At 40.9% G+C, this 15,232-nt stretch overlaps 1 protein-coding gene across 3 annotated transcripts in view; it reads right to left on the reverse strand.

Moving 5' to 3' along the window:
* Nmt2 (N-myristoyltransferase 2) overlaps window positions 1-15,232 on the reverse strand; it is a 44,759-nt gene that overhangs the window by 17,087 nt on the left and 12,440 nt on the right. The window contains exons 2-5 of one of the 3 annotated variants that reach the window (XM_034510274.2): window positions 7,664-7,799; window positions 7,205-7,247; window positions 5,638-5,687; window positions 2,934-3,078 (exon numbers count right to left, since the gene is read on the reverse strand). In XM_034510274.2, coding sequence (XP_034366165.1) covers window positions 2,934-3,078; window positions 5,638-5,687; window positions 7,205-7,247; window positions 7,664-7,799 — 374 coding nt within the window. The remainder of the gene's footprint in view (window positions 1-2,933; window positions 3,079-5,637; window positions 5,688-7,204; window positions 7,248-7,663; window positions 7,800-15,232) is intronic. The other 2 variants (XM_034510276.2, XM_034510275.2) reach the window with 2 other exon arrangements.

Below are 15,232 nucleotides of genomic sequence, written 5' to 3' on the forward strand. Positions count from 1 at the left end.
AGTTGCAGAAGCCATAATGATACTTGACCCCTCCCAGCAGCAAAACTTAAAACAGATTTCTAAACTGATTACTTCTGCGCACCTTTACTGTTAGGTCAGTAGTCTGTATTATAGCCCACCTTTAGTAACTTCTGAGTTCCCTACTCTTTTGGGGGGGGGAGAGGGGGGGTGAAGCTGTGTCCTGTTTATGCCAGGCTGGCCTTGAACTTGTTAAGTAGCCCACGATGATCTTCAACTTCAGATCCTCCCGTCTCTACTTCTTGAGTGCTAGGATTACAGACATGTGCCACATCTGACTAATGAGGTGCTGAGAATCAAACCCAAGGCTTTGTTTATAGTAGGTCAGTACTTTATAAACTAAGCCATTGACCCAGCCCTCAATTTCCCTTCTCCAATTCATTCTCTACATTAAATGTCTTGTAACTGGAATAAAATACAGATGTTTCTCTGTGGTTCTACCCTGCCTTATACCTCCTCATACCCTCTACACTCTTATTGCCAGGATTCTAGCATTTGACCTTAGGAGTTTGCCATGGCTCAGGGCAGTCCTTTTTTTCCTGAGCCCTGTCCTCTGGTCACCAAGGTATCTATCATTCCCCAGGAATTTTTCAGCTCACTAGTCATTTTCTCCCAGCATCTTTCAACAACTAAAGCTTTTTCCTACGAAAGATCTCTAAGTACTCTGTGTGGCCACCTAATATGTCCCTTCTACTTCTGTCCACTTCCCACCAGCATTTCTTGACCTGTGCCCCATGCTCTGTCTCGCATTTTCCATTTGCTGAGTAAGGACCCTTAGGGTCTAGTCCATCTGTCACAGAATCCTTCTATGAGAAGTGCATAACCTGTATCAGCTCCTCAGATCCCTGTATCGTCAGGGAAGTCCACGTGGCCCAACTCCTGGTCATTCTCTGACCAGTGTCCCCATGAAGTCTGTTTAACGCTTGGCTTACAAGATGAACCCATGCAGACAACTTGGAACAGCTGAGTGTGTTTGGTCTAGACTGTGCAAGCCCTCATACAGGATGAAACTAGAGATGCTTTTATACGTGTGCATCTCTGTCAGGCCTCCCTTTCCCTAACACCAAGGTTCTACCACCAGATGTGGCCTCTGATTGAACTGAGGTGCATCAAGAGCTCCAGCATTCCAAGAACCTTGCAAAGAATTAGGGCAAGGAGAAAAGCAGGGTGAGCCCCAAGCAATCCTTCCCAAAGGAGCCCTGAGGTCAGGTCAGGTCAGGTCTTCTCTGGAGGGCAGAAAGCATCTTGGTGAACCATATTTAGCTACACCTATTCATCAAAATCATTAAATCTAGATCCTTCAGCTAATATTCAATTCAGTCTCACTAAAGACTTTGTAAACTTATTCTAAAGAATATTCATTAGCAGATACATTTCTAGAAGTTGAAGGACAAAAAGCATATTTTCCCCTGTAGAGCAAGGGATGAATCCAGGTTTCACATGCTCTAAGCCAGTGCTTTACACTGAGGTATGCTCCCAGGCCTCCATTCTTCCTTCCTCCCCTACTTAGAGTCAAACTCTTTTCAAGCTGGTGAGGTAGGTATGTGTGGAAAAGGATTAGAAAGCATACAACTGATACTTCAATGCTCAGAAAAATACTACTCCTTGAGTTATAATGATGAAATGGATTATCTGTATATTACTGGGCTGCTTCAGAGGTTTAGGTGGCAAATGAACCTTCCTATGCTATTTGGAACCTAAATAACCAAAATGTAAGTAAGAGAAGTTCTAAGTCAAAGTAGGTCGTTCATACTGTCATGTAATTTGAACACTTTCATGACAACTGTATCACCTATGAATAATGAGAAAGAAATATAATTATGTCTATATCAAGTTAATTGGGAGAAGTCTTAAGTGGGATTTGATGGAGCAGGCCTGGTCCTAGGAACAAGACCTTGTTATAATTCTTTACAGAAACAGAGCCCACAAGAGACTTTACTTTCACAGGGGACCCTAACTCCCATATGATATGTGATTGATACGTCACTAATGTGTTCAGAATCCTGATAAGAAGCATGCAATTTAGTGAGCAATCATAGGAAGGTTCTTGTCTGAATCCTTTAGAATACCTGAGGCATGAAAAAACCCTAAAAACTACTGTAGTGGGAGGTGGGGGGAGTGCTAGAGAATGGCTCAGTGGTCAAGAGCACTCACTGCTCTACAGAAGACCCAAATTTGGATCTTAGCATCCACATGGTACTTCAAAACTTTATAAAAAAGGTATCTGCATGTATACCTGCATGCCACAAGGGGGCTTCAGATCACATTATAGGACGGTTGGGAGCCACCATGTAGCTGCTGGAAACTTAACTCAGGATCTCTGGAAGAGTGGCCAGTACTCTTAATAGCTTGAGCCATCTCTCCAAATTATTTTTAAGCCATCCCTCAAAATTATTTTTAACTACAGTTTCAGGAATCTATTGACTTCTTCTGGCTTCTGTGGACATCAAGCATACATATGGTTCACATATATTCATGCAAGCAAAACAGACATTTGTATCCAGTGAAAATATAAGAATCTTAAAAATACCACATCTAGGGGAAAAAACTACTTCATGAAGCTCAGAAGTGACAAATAAGAGAAAAAAACCATTTCTCTTCTGTACAGTATATGTATGCTATCTATATCTATATATATATATATATCATATTTTTTACTATACAATATGATATATATTACACACATACAGGAATATTTAATAGGAAATTATTATATAATATCCATTTCAAATATGGGAAAATTGGATAATGTAACAGAAACAGCAATTAGGCTACAATCAATGGTACTGAAAACCAATGTCCCCACCTAGTATATATACTTTAAGAAGACAGATACTAGCTTTTGTGTTAATTTTGAGTGACACAAGATAGAAGCCGTTTCACCCTGACTTGTAGAAACATGCATATGAACTTACTCAATTTGGGCACTGGCTGTGTGTCCCAGAACTGGTATCTGCGTTTTGTGGCCTCATCAATGTTCCTGGCTGGGCCTTGGCATGCAGACAACAGTTCCATTGCTCTCTGGATGTCCTGTAGCTTCTGAATAGGGATGGTGGGATTCTAGAAGAGCAGAAACAAAGAGACACACGACATAAGGAAGCTTCCACCACCTCTGAACACAGGGCAACTGTGTATTTGGCCTCAAACACTGGCCACCTCCTGGAAGCCTGCTAAAGGCTATCTGTGAGTATACTGAAATGAAGCAGCTGCACTGCTGCAGATTACCAGTGGGCTGCGGTTTCAACAGGGGCTCTGCTGGTTTGGGAACGTTAAGTACACAGAAGCACCCTCTGCTTCAGGATCCCGCCCATCTGTGCTGGTCCCACTGTTCCTTTGGGAAAAGAAGGCAAAGAATGACATGCAGGGCATGCATTACTGTCACACAGCAGCCAGGCAGCCAGGAGCCTCGGTTGTGCTGTTAGCGTTAATGCTCTGCGGCAGCAATGGAGGGGCAGAGGAAACAAGTTCTAGAACAGAAACTAGACAGACAAGAGATGATTAGAAGGGAAGGAAGGGAAAAGAAAGAAAGAGAACCTTAGGGCTATGCTGGGAAGGAAATGGTTAAGAAGAAACCACTAAACCTTGCTGCTGCTCCCTCCTGGACCACACCCAGCCATTCTCAAACTGGAGGAACCCTGAGACAGAAGGCAGAAGAAAAGCTTCTCTGCAGATCCTGATCCTTGGTACCCACTTCTTGTTCTCCCAACACAAGTGTGGAAATCTAGCCTCATTTTTAGGTAAAACAGATTCTTATCGATAAATAGGGCAGTATTTTTAAATTGCAAAAAGTCCTTTCTCAAAGACAGTATTTGCTTTTTTCCTTGCAGATTCCCCATATATTGAAATTCTTCAAGTGTAATAAATAATACACAGAAACTGAGACTACATTCAAAATGAGACACTGCACATGGGACTGGATATAGAAATCAGTGGCTTTTCCCCACAACAAGTAAGTGAGTTTAAGGATTTTGATACTGCTCAAATAATTCCTTCCACTGTGATTTAGAAGTGGTTGGAAAAAATCTCAGAGCCCTTATGTTTTGCTGTGTATTAGCACTATGAATATGAAGCAAAAGGACCATGAACCCTCTATGGGAAAGCAGCACATCTGGACTTCTGCTCAATTCTGAGTTTGAAATCTGTGCTCTAGATAAGTCCCTTATAACCTGGGACGCTTCTCTGCTTCAAGTGCAAAGCACGGGCTATCCTGTAACTATCCTTATTTACTAGGTTTCTTTAGGTTCGACACTGAAACTCTCTAGTAGACAAAGTGCACTGCCTCACTCCGCAGCTACCAGCACTGTTCCATTGCGGCTGAGTCTAGACGCCATTTATCTTACATTGATCAAGACAAAACTCGTAAAGCCATATCTTACTGATATATTCAAACTAGAGAACAGTTTCCTGTTGTAAACACTGTGTTTCTTTCTCTCTTCTCTTCCTCTTTCTCTTCTCTCACTTTTGGGAGTGACACTAGGAATTAGACCCAGAGCCACACATGTTAGAAAAGCAATGCTCTACCACTGAGCTATATTCTCAGCCTTTTAAGAAGTTGAGATGGTTTCACTATGTTCCCAGGCTGACTTTGAGTTTGAGATCCTCCTGTACTGGCCTCTCCCATAGGAACTGTTACAGGCACGAACCACAGCACTTGGCTCTGCATTTTTTTCAGCCACGTTGTTCATTTCACTGAGCACAAATACTTAACTGTCATGTAATTCACTTATAACATAATAGTTTGTATCTAGCTCTTTTTACTCATGTGTAAACTGTTTTAATTCCAGTTGTTCTTTTGGCCTGGTGATTTCATATCCATAACCTCATGTGAAGTGTTTAGCTTTAATTAAAAAAAATTTTTTTTTTTTTTAATCTTGGGTCTGTTTCATTCTCCAATACTTTAAGTAACTGATAAATAAATAACCTCTTGAACTTCTAGCACAGTCTACTATGAGACCTACAACAGGAGCCAAGCTTTATAACACAGTTCAACTAATAATGCTTAAAGATATATTTAACTCTGGCTTGAAAATGCAAAGTAGAATCTAGGCTTAAAATATACCCGGTTATAGAGCCTAGCTTGTTACAGTAATTTTTCTTTTTTTGATACTCGAGTTAAATCTTCCAAGACACATTAAAAGCAAATTCCTTTGCAGTAATCATGAAGTGGTATCTTGGTACTGAAGGAGCCAAGGATATCCCAGCTCCAGGAAGACCCTAGAGTAAGTAGTTTCTAATGTTACCTATTCAGTCTCACCAGGCTGTGCTACAAGTAACAGCATCAGTGACACATTTGTATCTTACTACTCAAATGCTCACTACTTAAATGCTGTCTGAAAATAGGTGCAAATAAGTACAATTTTCAAACCTATAATGCCAAATAAAGGAAATTTAGTTAATCTTTTTTTTCTTTTGTGTAACTTTTTTTTCTTTTTCTGTGATTATTTCTGAGGTGCTGGGGATTAAATGCAAACCTTGCACATCATGCTTGGCAAATAATTTTTTTTTTTTTCTTTTTTGAGACAAGCTTTCCCTATATAGCTGAGGCTGGCCTCAAACTCACAACCATCCTGCCTAGGCCTCCTGGGTGCTGGGGTTATAGGCGGGCGCCACCACGCTCACCTTATGATACATTCTTAAATCTATCCATTCACCTTCCATAGTATCACCACCTGGGGAGAAAGGCGAGAATGTGCATTAGCCCCCAGTTAACTGCCCACTACTACGCTCTTACCAAAGCGGCAGAATTCCTTCTTGTTATAGCTGCTTCCTAAAGCCTACTAAATGCCAACTGCATCCTGTGCCCATTACTTTCTAAACTGAAGACCTTAGGAAAAAATCTGTCCAAGTCTCCTGCCACTAAAAAGTCTGTAAGAAAGGATTGGGGTTATGGGTCAGGTAGTTAAAGTGCTTGCCTGGCATGCATAAGGCCCTGGGTTCAATCCCCAGCACCACGTATACCAATCTGTTAAGAATCCAGACAAATAAAATTTTAATTTTATTCCTTGAGTATAGACCAGATTATTCTCTAAATGTAGTCTACTTTAATAGTATGGCATTATCTACAGCTGCCATAAATTTTGGGGGGGGGGGGGTGTCCCAGTTTAAAAAAATACAATGGACAAAGGCCCACATTAAAACACTATTGGCTATCTTCTGATTAACAAAACCAAACAAAAACCTCCTGTCTACCATATATGCTAACAGTATTTCCTCCCACTCAGTTGGCTGTAGTTTCTTATCAGTGTCCAGAGTGGAAAGGAAGTGCTTAGAATCCCTGAGGGTAAAGGGATGGGTAAAGCCAATGGCATGGTAGAAGCAAAGAGCCGCCCACACTGCAGGTAAGTGATGCGTTTATCTGCTGAAGCAACACCAAGAAATGAGAAAAACATTTGCAAGCTGATGGCAATTTCCCAATTTATCTTGGAAGTTATGTCTAGAGGAACACTGATCACATGAGACCCAGAGGGAGGCTGGGGAGGAAGGCTCGACTTTGTTCTCTCCCTCACAGTCACTCAGGGCTAAACTGGGGCAAGTAATTATCCTTCTCAGAGACTCTGGTTCTTTCACAAAAAGCAGGTACCACCAACAACAAAATTACCCAGACTGATTTATATGACATAATATAAATTTCATATGAAAAAAACTGAAATCCACAAAATTTGCAGGTGCTGCCTTCTGTGGAGTGCACTGCACTTTAGAAAACAAAGTAACTTTCATTAAGAACAATCTCATTTTAACTTCATGACAGCCTTACAGACTGGGGGAAGAAAATGGGCTTTCCAGGATAAGGAAATCAGCTCAAAGAGTGGCAGTGAGTAATAGAGCCAGGGCCAAGTACCAGGTCCCAGGGCTACCCTGACCAGAAAGATGTTCTTATAACCATCAAAATCAGCTCCTTTAGCTCTGGTTTCCTGCACCACCAGGCCTGTGTTGTCCTGTGTGATAGGAAGGAGGGATCTCCACAAACAGAGGTGACTGCCAACCACATCACCACACCCATGTACAGCACAACTAGCCCTCTGTTCAGCAGGCAATCTGCCAACATGGGCCCAGAAGGACAACTAGTTTGGTCTAAAATAGGGGTATCCTGAGGGAGAAGAACATGAGGACGTGTTCCCCACCCTTGGCAATGGCATGAAGGATGACCACTGCAGACCAGCTAATTCAAAGTCAACGGAAGACTTACCCATGGCTGCTCCTGCTGAAATCTGCTGCCAGATGGCGTTGTGCTATGCAGGTAATTAGACAGACACCCAGAAAAATTAAAATGTGAATATCTTCTGAACCAAAAGTAATCACAGATTAAGTGTAACTTCAAAACAACAACAACAAAACAAAACAACAAAAGAACAAACCTCCTACCAGGCTCCCAGAGACTTTTATGACTATGATCTACATTCTACTACAAAGAGGAGAAACAAGGTGACACACACATACACACACACCGCACACACACACCCGAGCCCAGTATGCACCTCTTAGTTATGTGGGTGCCACAGTGAGCTTCAGGGAGGCTGTGAACACCTTCCAATTACTCCTGCCATTCAACACACAGTCAGAGGAAACACTAGCTACACATCTATCCTACCCAGACCCATCTCTTCTGCATTGGGAAACCAGCTGTGGCAAGAAAATGAGCTCTCACTTTAGAAGACTGCTGAATCTTAATCTCCTGGGAGTCAGATGCAGAGTCGGACTTGGTACCCCCTGAATTTGGCTTCTCCTTTTTTCTCTTCTGTTTCTTCTTTTTCTTTTTTGCTCCCAAATCCCCTCCAGGGCTTCTGTAGGAAATTCAAGGAGGGTAAAAGAAACAGAAGAGAAAACATCATTATATAAAACTAAGTTGCATAAAAACAATTACTCAGAAAACACATGATCTGCACAGTGAAGGACAACTATGTTAGGATATGTGGATATGACAGTGTCAGGTTGAGATATATACGAGCAAACACTAGTTCTTGCTCTGTCACATGGTAGGTGCTCAGGTGTCTTGTAAACATAAAAAACTGTAGATAAAAGCCACATTCATAACTGAAGCCAAAGAGCAATCAGAGTTACTCCTGTACTGCTCACTTTTTACTCAGCCCCTAAGAGATATACCTAGGACTAGAGAAGTGTTCTAAGGTTAAGTACACTGGCTGCTCCTGCAGAGAAACTGGGTTTGGTTCTAATCATCCGCATGGCATCACTGCCTGTAACGCCAGTTCCAGAGGGTTCAATGTCCTCTTCTGGCCAATAAGGGCATCAGGCATGCATATGGTACACATACATACATACATACATACACACATACATACACACACGCCTGCCACTCATAGGCATTAAAATATATTTTTAAAAAGACTTCCATGTAATAAAACTATCTATTGTGGATACCTCTTTGGGATGACACTATTCACCTTTCTTCTTCATTAATTGGCTTTGCACACACTAGACCAGCACTCTACTTGCTAATGACTTGTCACTAGCCCATCAAAATCCTTATTCTGAAGCAATAGAAATGAAATGGTTTTCCCACATAAGGAAATTTCTTTTGATTAAAATTTTTTACCTCAACCAGTAAAATCCTCTAAGGTTTGTTGTCTTAGTAGGTAAAGGTACCTGCCACTAAGCCTGACAAACTGAGTTCAAATCCTGGGGCTCATAGGGTAGAAGACAGAACTGATTCCCTCAAGTTGTCCTGACCTCCACAGGCATATTAATGTGTGTATGTACACACACACACGCACACGCACACGCACACGCACACGCACACACGAAAAATGTAACTAATTAAAAAAAATTCTTTTTTTTTTTTTTGGTTTTTCGAGACAGGGTTTTTCTGTGTAGCCCTGGCTGTCCTGGAACTCACTCTGTAGACCAGATTGGCCTTGAACTCAGAAATCCACCTGCCTCTGCCTCTGCCTCCCAAGTGCTGGGATTAAAGGCACGTGCCACCACCGCCCGGCTCTTAAAAAAAATCTTAAGCATCAAAAACATTATTGGGTAAAAATATTTTTGTTTGGAACCCTTTCCACTGCTATATTCTGGAAAAGAAAAAAGAATACAAAAGAGAGGGACACAAGATTAAAAATTTTCAATTAGTAAGGCTTACTCTACCACAAATTTCCTAGAAGGTAAATTAAAATTAAACATCAGAGATTAGCATTACATTTTTTCCTATGCAGGGAAAGTAATGAGAACAACTGGTTCTGCTCCACTGTTGTAAATCAACCTGTCCCTGCTTATTTTCTTTCCTGATTTATATCTAATTAGTATATATACTCCAGTCCTCCACCAAGACTCAGACCTCATTAACGTATATATACTCAAGGCCCTATGATACTGCCTCTCAAAGACAATAGGTTTTCTGGTTATTTGCTTACAAAGTATCTTCACTAATCATATTTTCATTTTCATAACATTTTCTAACAAAAACATAGTTGGAAACATAAAATTGTGAAACTTGCTCTATTCGGATATACCCTTCCACTTCCAGTGTTTCCTAGGATTCTAAGCTACCTCGCTGCTCTCCAGCTGCAGGGACTCTACCATGGCGACTGGCCAGGTTTTGCCGAGACGCTCCTATACAAGACAGGCTGTTAGTGCACAAGCATTCAGCGTATCTATCTTCCTACTTTCAGGCCGGCTTGTCAACAGGTAGCAATGCTAAGTCAAAGACCAGGCTCTGAGTGAGGTAACTAATGAGGATTCTCCTCTAAATACTGTACTGATTTTCATTTTCATCAGCAAGAAAAAGGTTAGCAATATCCTCCACTGTCAGCAGTAATGTACTTGTATCATTTTTTTTCTCATCTGAAATAATCTTATAGATAGGGCTGAGGAAAACTCACCATAGACTTCATTTATTTAAATATTTAATCAACACTTGGGTTGTGGAGAGCTTTGGGGGCTGCTTCGCAGGAATCTGACATTAGCCAAGGACAAGGAAATGGGCTTTAGGCAGGAATCTGACACTGGGCCATGACAAGGAAGTAAGTTCAGGCAGGAATCTAACTTTAGACTAAAGCAGGGAAGTAATTTCAGTCAGGAATCTAAATCTTAGGCTAGAACAAAGAAGTAGGCTTCAGGCATGAATATGACTTTGGGCCAGGACAGGGAAGTAGGCTCAAATATTTTGGTCATCCTGATAAACCCTTTGAAACAGTGATCACTCACGGGACTTTGTTTATTGCCTTGTTCCTTGACTATTTGCATTTATTGTAATGCTAGTTCCTCAATCTAGAACTGACCTAAAGACTTGCAGGTAATTAAAATGGTTTTAAAGCAAACTGGGAAAAAAATAAACCTGCCTCAGCCTTCAGTCTCAGAACTGGCTGGAGTCATGCTGCAATGTTGTCTAATTGTCTTTTTTCCTTTTAGACTTCACTCCTGTGCTGGAGAACCTGTTGATTGACTGGGCTGGCCTGGTCAATGGGTAGACATTTTTCCTACTGATTGGTTATGTTGTTTCAAAAACTGTTCCACTATATCACCTTTCTATTATTAGCCATCCCTAAAAATAATTTATAGGTATCATTTATGAAAAAGCATTGCCACCTATCATTTATTCAGTACTCTGAATACATGTTCTCATTTTCCTTAAGTATATATGTGTGGTGTGTACACATGTGTATGTATGTGTCAGTCCAAAGCTGATATTAGATGTCTTCCCTGATTGCTTTCCTCTTTGCTTATGGAGGCATGGTCTCTTCCTGAACCTAGCATTCACTCATTTTACTTAGTCTAGGTAGTTGCTTTCTCAGGGGATTCTCCCAGTCTGCCTCCAAAGTGTTGGAACTACAGCTGGTGTCCATACCTGCTTGAGTTTTATGTAGGTTCTGGAGTATCCTCATACTTCTATGACGAGTGCTTTATCTACTGGGCCATCTCTCCAGCTGCATTTAATCTTATTTAAGCCTCATAAAAGCCTAGAGCCAGACTTTGTATCATCTAGCTTCTGTCAGTTGTTTAGATCATAAATACTTTACTCAGTTTGTTTAAAATTTCACTTGATATCTTTGTAGAAAGTATTATGTAATCTAAAATATAAATGCTTTCCCCTGTGGATTGCTTTTAACTTTGCTTACGTATTTTATCAAAATGACACAAAAATTCTACGTTTTCTCCCTGTCTTTTCTATGGCCTTTGAGATGTTTGCTTTCTAACCCATTTGGGACCAAATGTACATGTATGAAATGCTGAGTCTTCAACATTCCAAAAGCACACACAGGGAGCTGAGGCAAGAAGATGGCAAGCTGGAGACCTGCCTGAGCTACAGCCTAAGGTCCAGGCTAACACAGACAAATCAGTGAGAACCCATATCCTAAGAAGAAAATACACAATGTATCTCAATATACAGTACACCATACATGCACATAGCCAAGGTTTGAAATCTAGTGCTCCAAGCGGAGAAAAGTTATAAACACAAGAGCCCTCGTATAATAGAGTATGTTAGTCAGGGAACAACATAGTATCTAAAGACTATTAACAGAGGGACAAAAAAAAAAAAAAACCTGACATCTCTCCTTACTAGACACTCAGTCATACCTTCCCCAACTCCACAGTGAGGTCTATGTGTCCTAGATGCTGCTGCAGCTGTAAGCAGATTCAGAGCAAGTGCACCAATTCTTTGACATCATCTTTCATGGAGACCTGGAACCTGTCCTCCCTTCCTTTGGACCTAGGTGGCCCCTGACTTGCTCTGACACACTCTGTCCACAGTGAAAGTGACACTATGTGACTTCCAGGTCATAAAAGGCCATACATCCCTACTTTTCTTATAACATTTAACATTTTCGTAAACCTGGCTCCCTTAAGAACCTGCTACAATGGTAAGGCCAATGTGGACTCTTGGTTGAGTTGGAAACTGAGCTCCTGGCTCAGATCCAACATCAATTACCAGCCATGTAAGTGAATCACATGAATCCAGCTCAGGAAGCCCCAAAGTCAGACTCCAACTGTTGACTCTATAGTAGTTCACGGTGCTGTAACCAAAAACAACATAAGGGACAACATAAGGGAGTAAATACTTGGTTGGGCTCATGGTTTCAAAGGGTTCAATTCATGGTTGTTTGGTACCACGCAAGTCAGCAGGACAGCATGGTAATGAAAATGTTTGGAGAACATTATAATGGTCCACCAGGACACAGAGAAAGGAGAATACGGGAAGGAGCCAGGGCAAGATATTACCCACAAGAATACTCCCAGTCCACAAAACCAACTTTCTCCAATTAAGTTCCAACCCCTATCTTTCAGCACATCTCAATACAGGCATCATCTATGAAGCAGTCAAAGGCTCCACCATTAGGTCAGAGCCTTACGTGTACTTTACTGTCCTACTTTGTTTTCTTTCCTTCCCTTTTGTTTCAAAGATAAGATTGCAGTATCTAGGCTAGGGATGACCTCAAATCTGCTATGTATCCCAGGCTGGCTTTCTAGCTTGTGCCTTACTGAGCTATGCACTCTCTTTTGACTATTTTGACTTTTCATGCCAGGTAGCCCTGTGTTTTGGAACCAAGGTCTGGGTGAATTAGAGGCTAAAGAGCTCTGCCTTTGTACAGTATGGGAGAGATATATACCTTCACTGGCTTAACCAACAGAACTGTGAGGTTGTCCATTACTGTTATTCCCCAATGGACCCTAAAACAACAGCCTAATCTTTATGCCTAACAACAAGGTTATAGAGGGATTCCTTCTTTTATCATGTATTCATGTGTTAAATAAATACATTACATTCTAAATGGATAATTCATTCTTTCCTAAGTTCAAAATACAAAAACACAGGCAGCTGTAGGTTCACATTTCCCTGTTCCTAACCTGAAAATAGAAAGCAGTGCTTATTGCTGAAGATCCATTAAAACCTTGTCAAGTGGTACCCCAGCGGCCTAAAAATAGTAATGCATTCCCACCCCAAAATTAGCAGCTTATTTTCATCAGCTGAATCAAACTGTACAATCACCATTTTATATTTAAAATCATCTGGCAACTAAGGGTGCACATAAATAGCTGATTGGCAACTGGGCAGAACCAAGTTTATCATATCCAGATACTGGAGCTAGAAATGGGTAGAAACACCTTATTTGGGGACATCTGATTTGGAGCATCCTCCCTGATGTGTTCAAGCTGGCACCTTATGAAGTGACAGTGTTATGCTGAAGTGGAGTCCCGCACAGATGCATGTGTATATGCATGGGATTCAAGAACTCAGTTTATACTCAAGGTCTCTAATGTCTCTCACTAGAAGATGTAATAACAATTATCTTCTGGATGAGAGACTGGTGTATTATTCTGGCTCTTGAGATAGCTCCAGTTATCACTAGAAGATGTAATAACAATTATCTTCTGGATGAGAGACTGGTGTATTATTCTGGCTCTTGAGATAGCTCCAGTTATGTATTGCCAGAAAGCAAAACACCTCTGAAAAGCAACAATTTGCCCTATCTTTGTGGTAAAGATTATTAAACCTAGTCCAAATGCTCTCTAAACTTTTAGTTATACTGTGTTCAGCACTGTGTTGGATTCATAGGGTGGCTGAAGTCAAAAGGCAGCACCTCTCTTCTGCCAGAACCCTTTTCTAGAAACCACTAGCTCAAGCCGGGCGGTGGTGGCCCACGCCTTTAATCCCCAGCACTTGGAAGGCAGAGGCAGGCGGATTTCAGAGTTCAAGGCCAGCCTGGTCTACAGAGTGAGTGCCAGGACAGCAGGACTACACAGAGAAACCCTGTCTCGAAAAACCAAAAAAAAAAAAAAAAAAAAGAAACTACTAGCTCTCCTTTGATCCCAGCACTCAGGAGGCAGAGTGAGGTGGATCTATGAGTCTGAGGCTAGCCTGGTCTGCACAGTGAGTTCCAGGACAGCCAGGGTCACACAGAGAAACTTCACACAAACAAACAAACAAACAAACAAACAAACAATTCTCAAACACCCCCCTTAAAAAAACAACAAACAACAACCACAACATCCCAGAAAGCCAATTCAGAGTCCTAAAGCACTCTCTTACAAGCAGGATAGTGGATATGCAGCTATGACTGGTGTGCATGCTTGGAACTACATGAAATTATCTTCAGTGTACAATCTAGAAACATTAAAAGCACCAGATTATTTCACCAAAATTCTTTAAATAACATTATACCGCTGACAGTATAAACTAGGACAGCTATGAGATGAAATTTTTATTAATTAAATTCTGAGTTAATTACTACTACTACTGTATTAATAAACTATATTGCTATTTAAAAAAAAAAAAAAGACAAAGTCTCCATTGTACAGCACTGGCTGGCCAAAACCTCACGATGTAGACCAAACTGGCCTCAAACTTACAGAGACACGTCTGCCTTGGTTACCACACTCATCCTGAGTGCTGCAATTTAGGGCAATGTGCTACCATGCCCAGCTTAAAAATGTACTTTTAAATTTTGGTATAATGAATAATATATACTCAACTTTTATTAGGCCTAGTTTATAAATTCTCCCTTTTCTTGTTCATCTGAAAACCAGAAATTAGCAAGGAACTACAAAAACTAGCACCAAATGCATTATCTTTTCTTCCAAATTTGCACAAATATTCCAACCTTCCCAACCCTTAAATGAGGACAAGCTACTTTTCCATTTCTCAGAAGCTGTAAAGAAACTAGGATGGGGAGTAAGAGATGCCATGGTATATTCTCATAATACCAGGACAATCAGAATTTAAAAAAAAAAAAAAAAAAAAAAAACAGAGACAGGCAAGAAACAATAACCTATTACGCCAGCAATCAGGACAGGTCAGAAAAATTTTAAATTTGAGGCCAGCCTACAATGACTCCTCAAAATATGACTATTGTCAGTGACAATAAAGTTGAAAGACAGCTCAGTGTGGAAGACCCAGCTTTGGGTCCCAGCATCCTTACTGGGCAGCTCACAGCCTTCTGTAAGTCCAGTTCCGGGTATTATAACACTCCCTTTTGGCTCCCCATAGATACCTGGATGTATGCAGTGTACCTAAAGACAGGCAGGCACACGCATATACATCAATAATAGTAATTAATGCTAATACAAAAATAAACCCAACTGCAGAGAATTCAAAACAATAAAGCTATCTTGGGATTTGTAAGTTTCTCAGAACTGATTTATTTTATCTATGCAAGTGTGTGCCCACATGTTCATGACTGTGTGCTCTTGTCTAAACCAGCAGAGGCCAGAAGAGGATATCAGGTGTCCTTATCATTCTCTGCCCATTCCTCTCAGGCCAGAG

Source organism: Arvicanthis niloticus, chromosome 8 (genome assembly GCF_011762505.2).
Source record: "Arvicanthis niloticus isolate mArvNil1 chromosome 8, mArvNil1.pat.X, whole genome shotgun sequence".
NCBI classification, from domain to species: Eukaryota; Metazoa; Chordata; class Mammalia; order Rodentia; family Muridae; genus Arvicanthis; species Arvicanthis niloticus.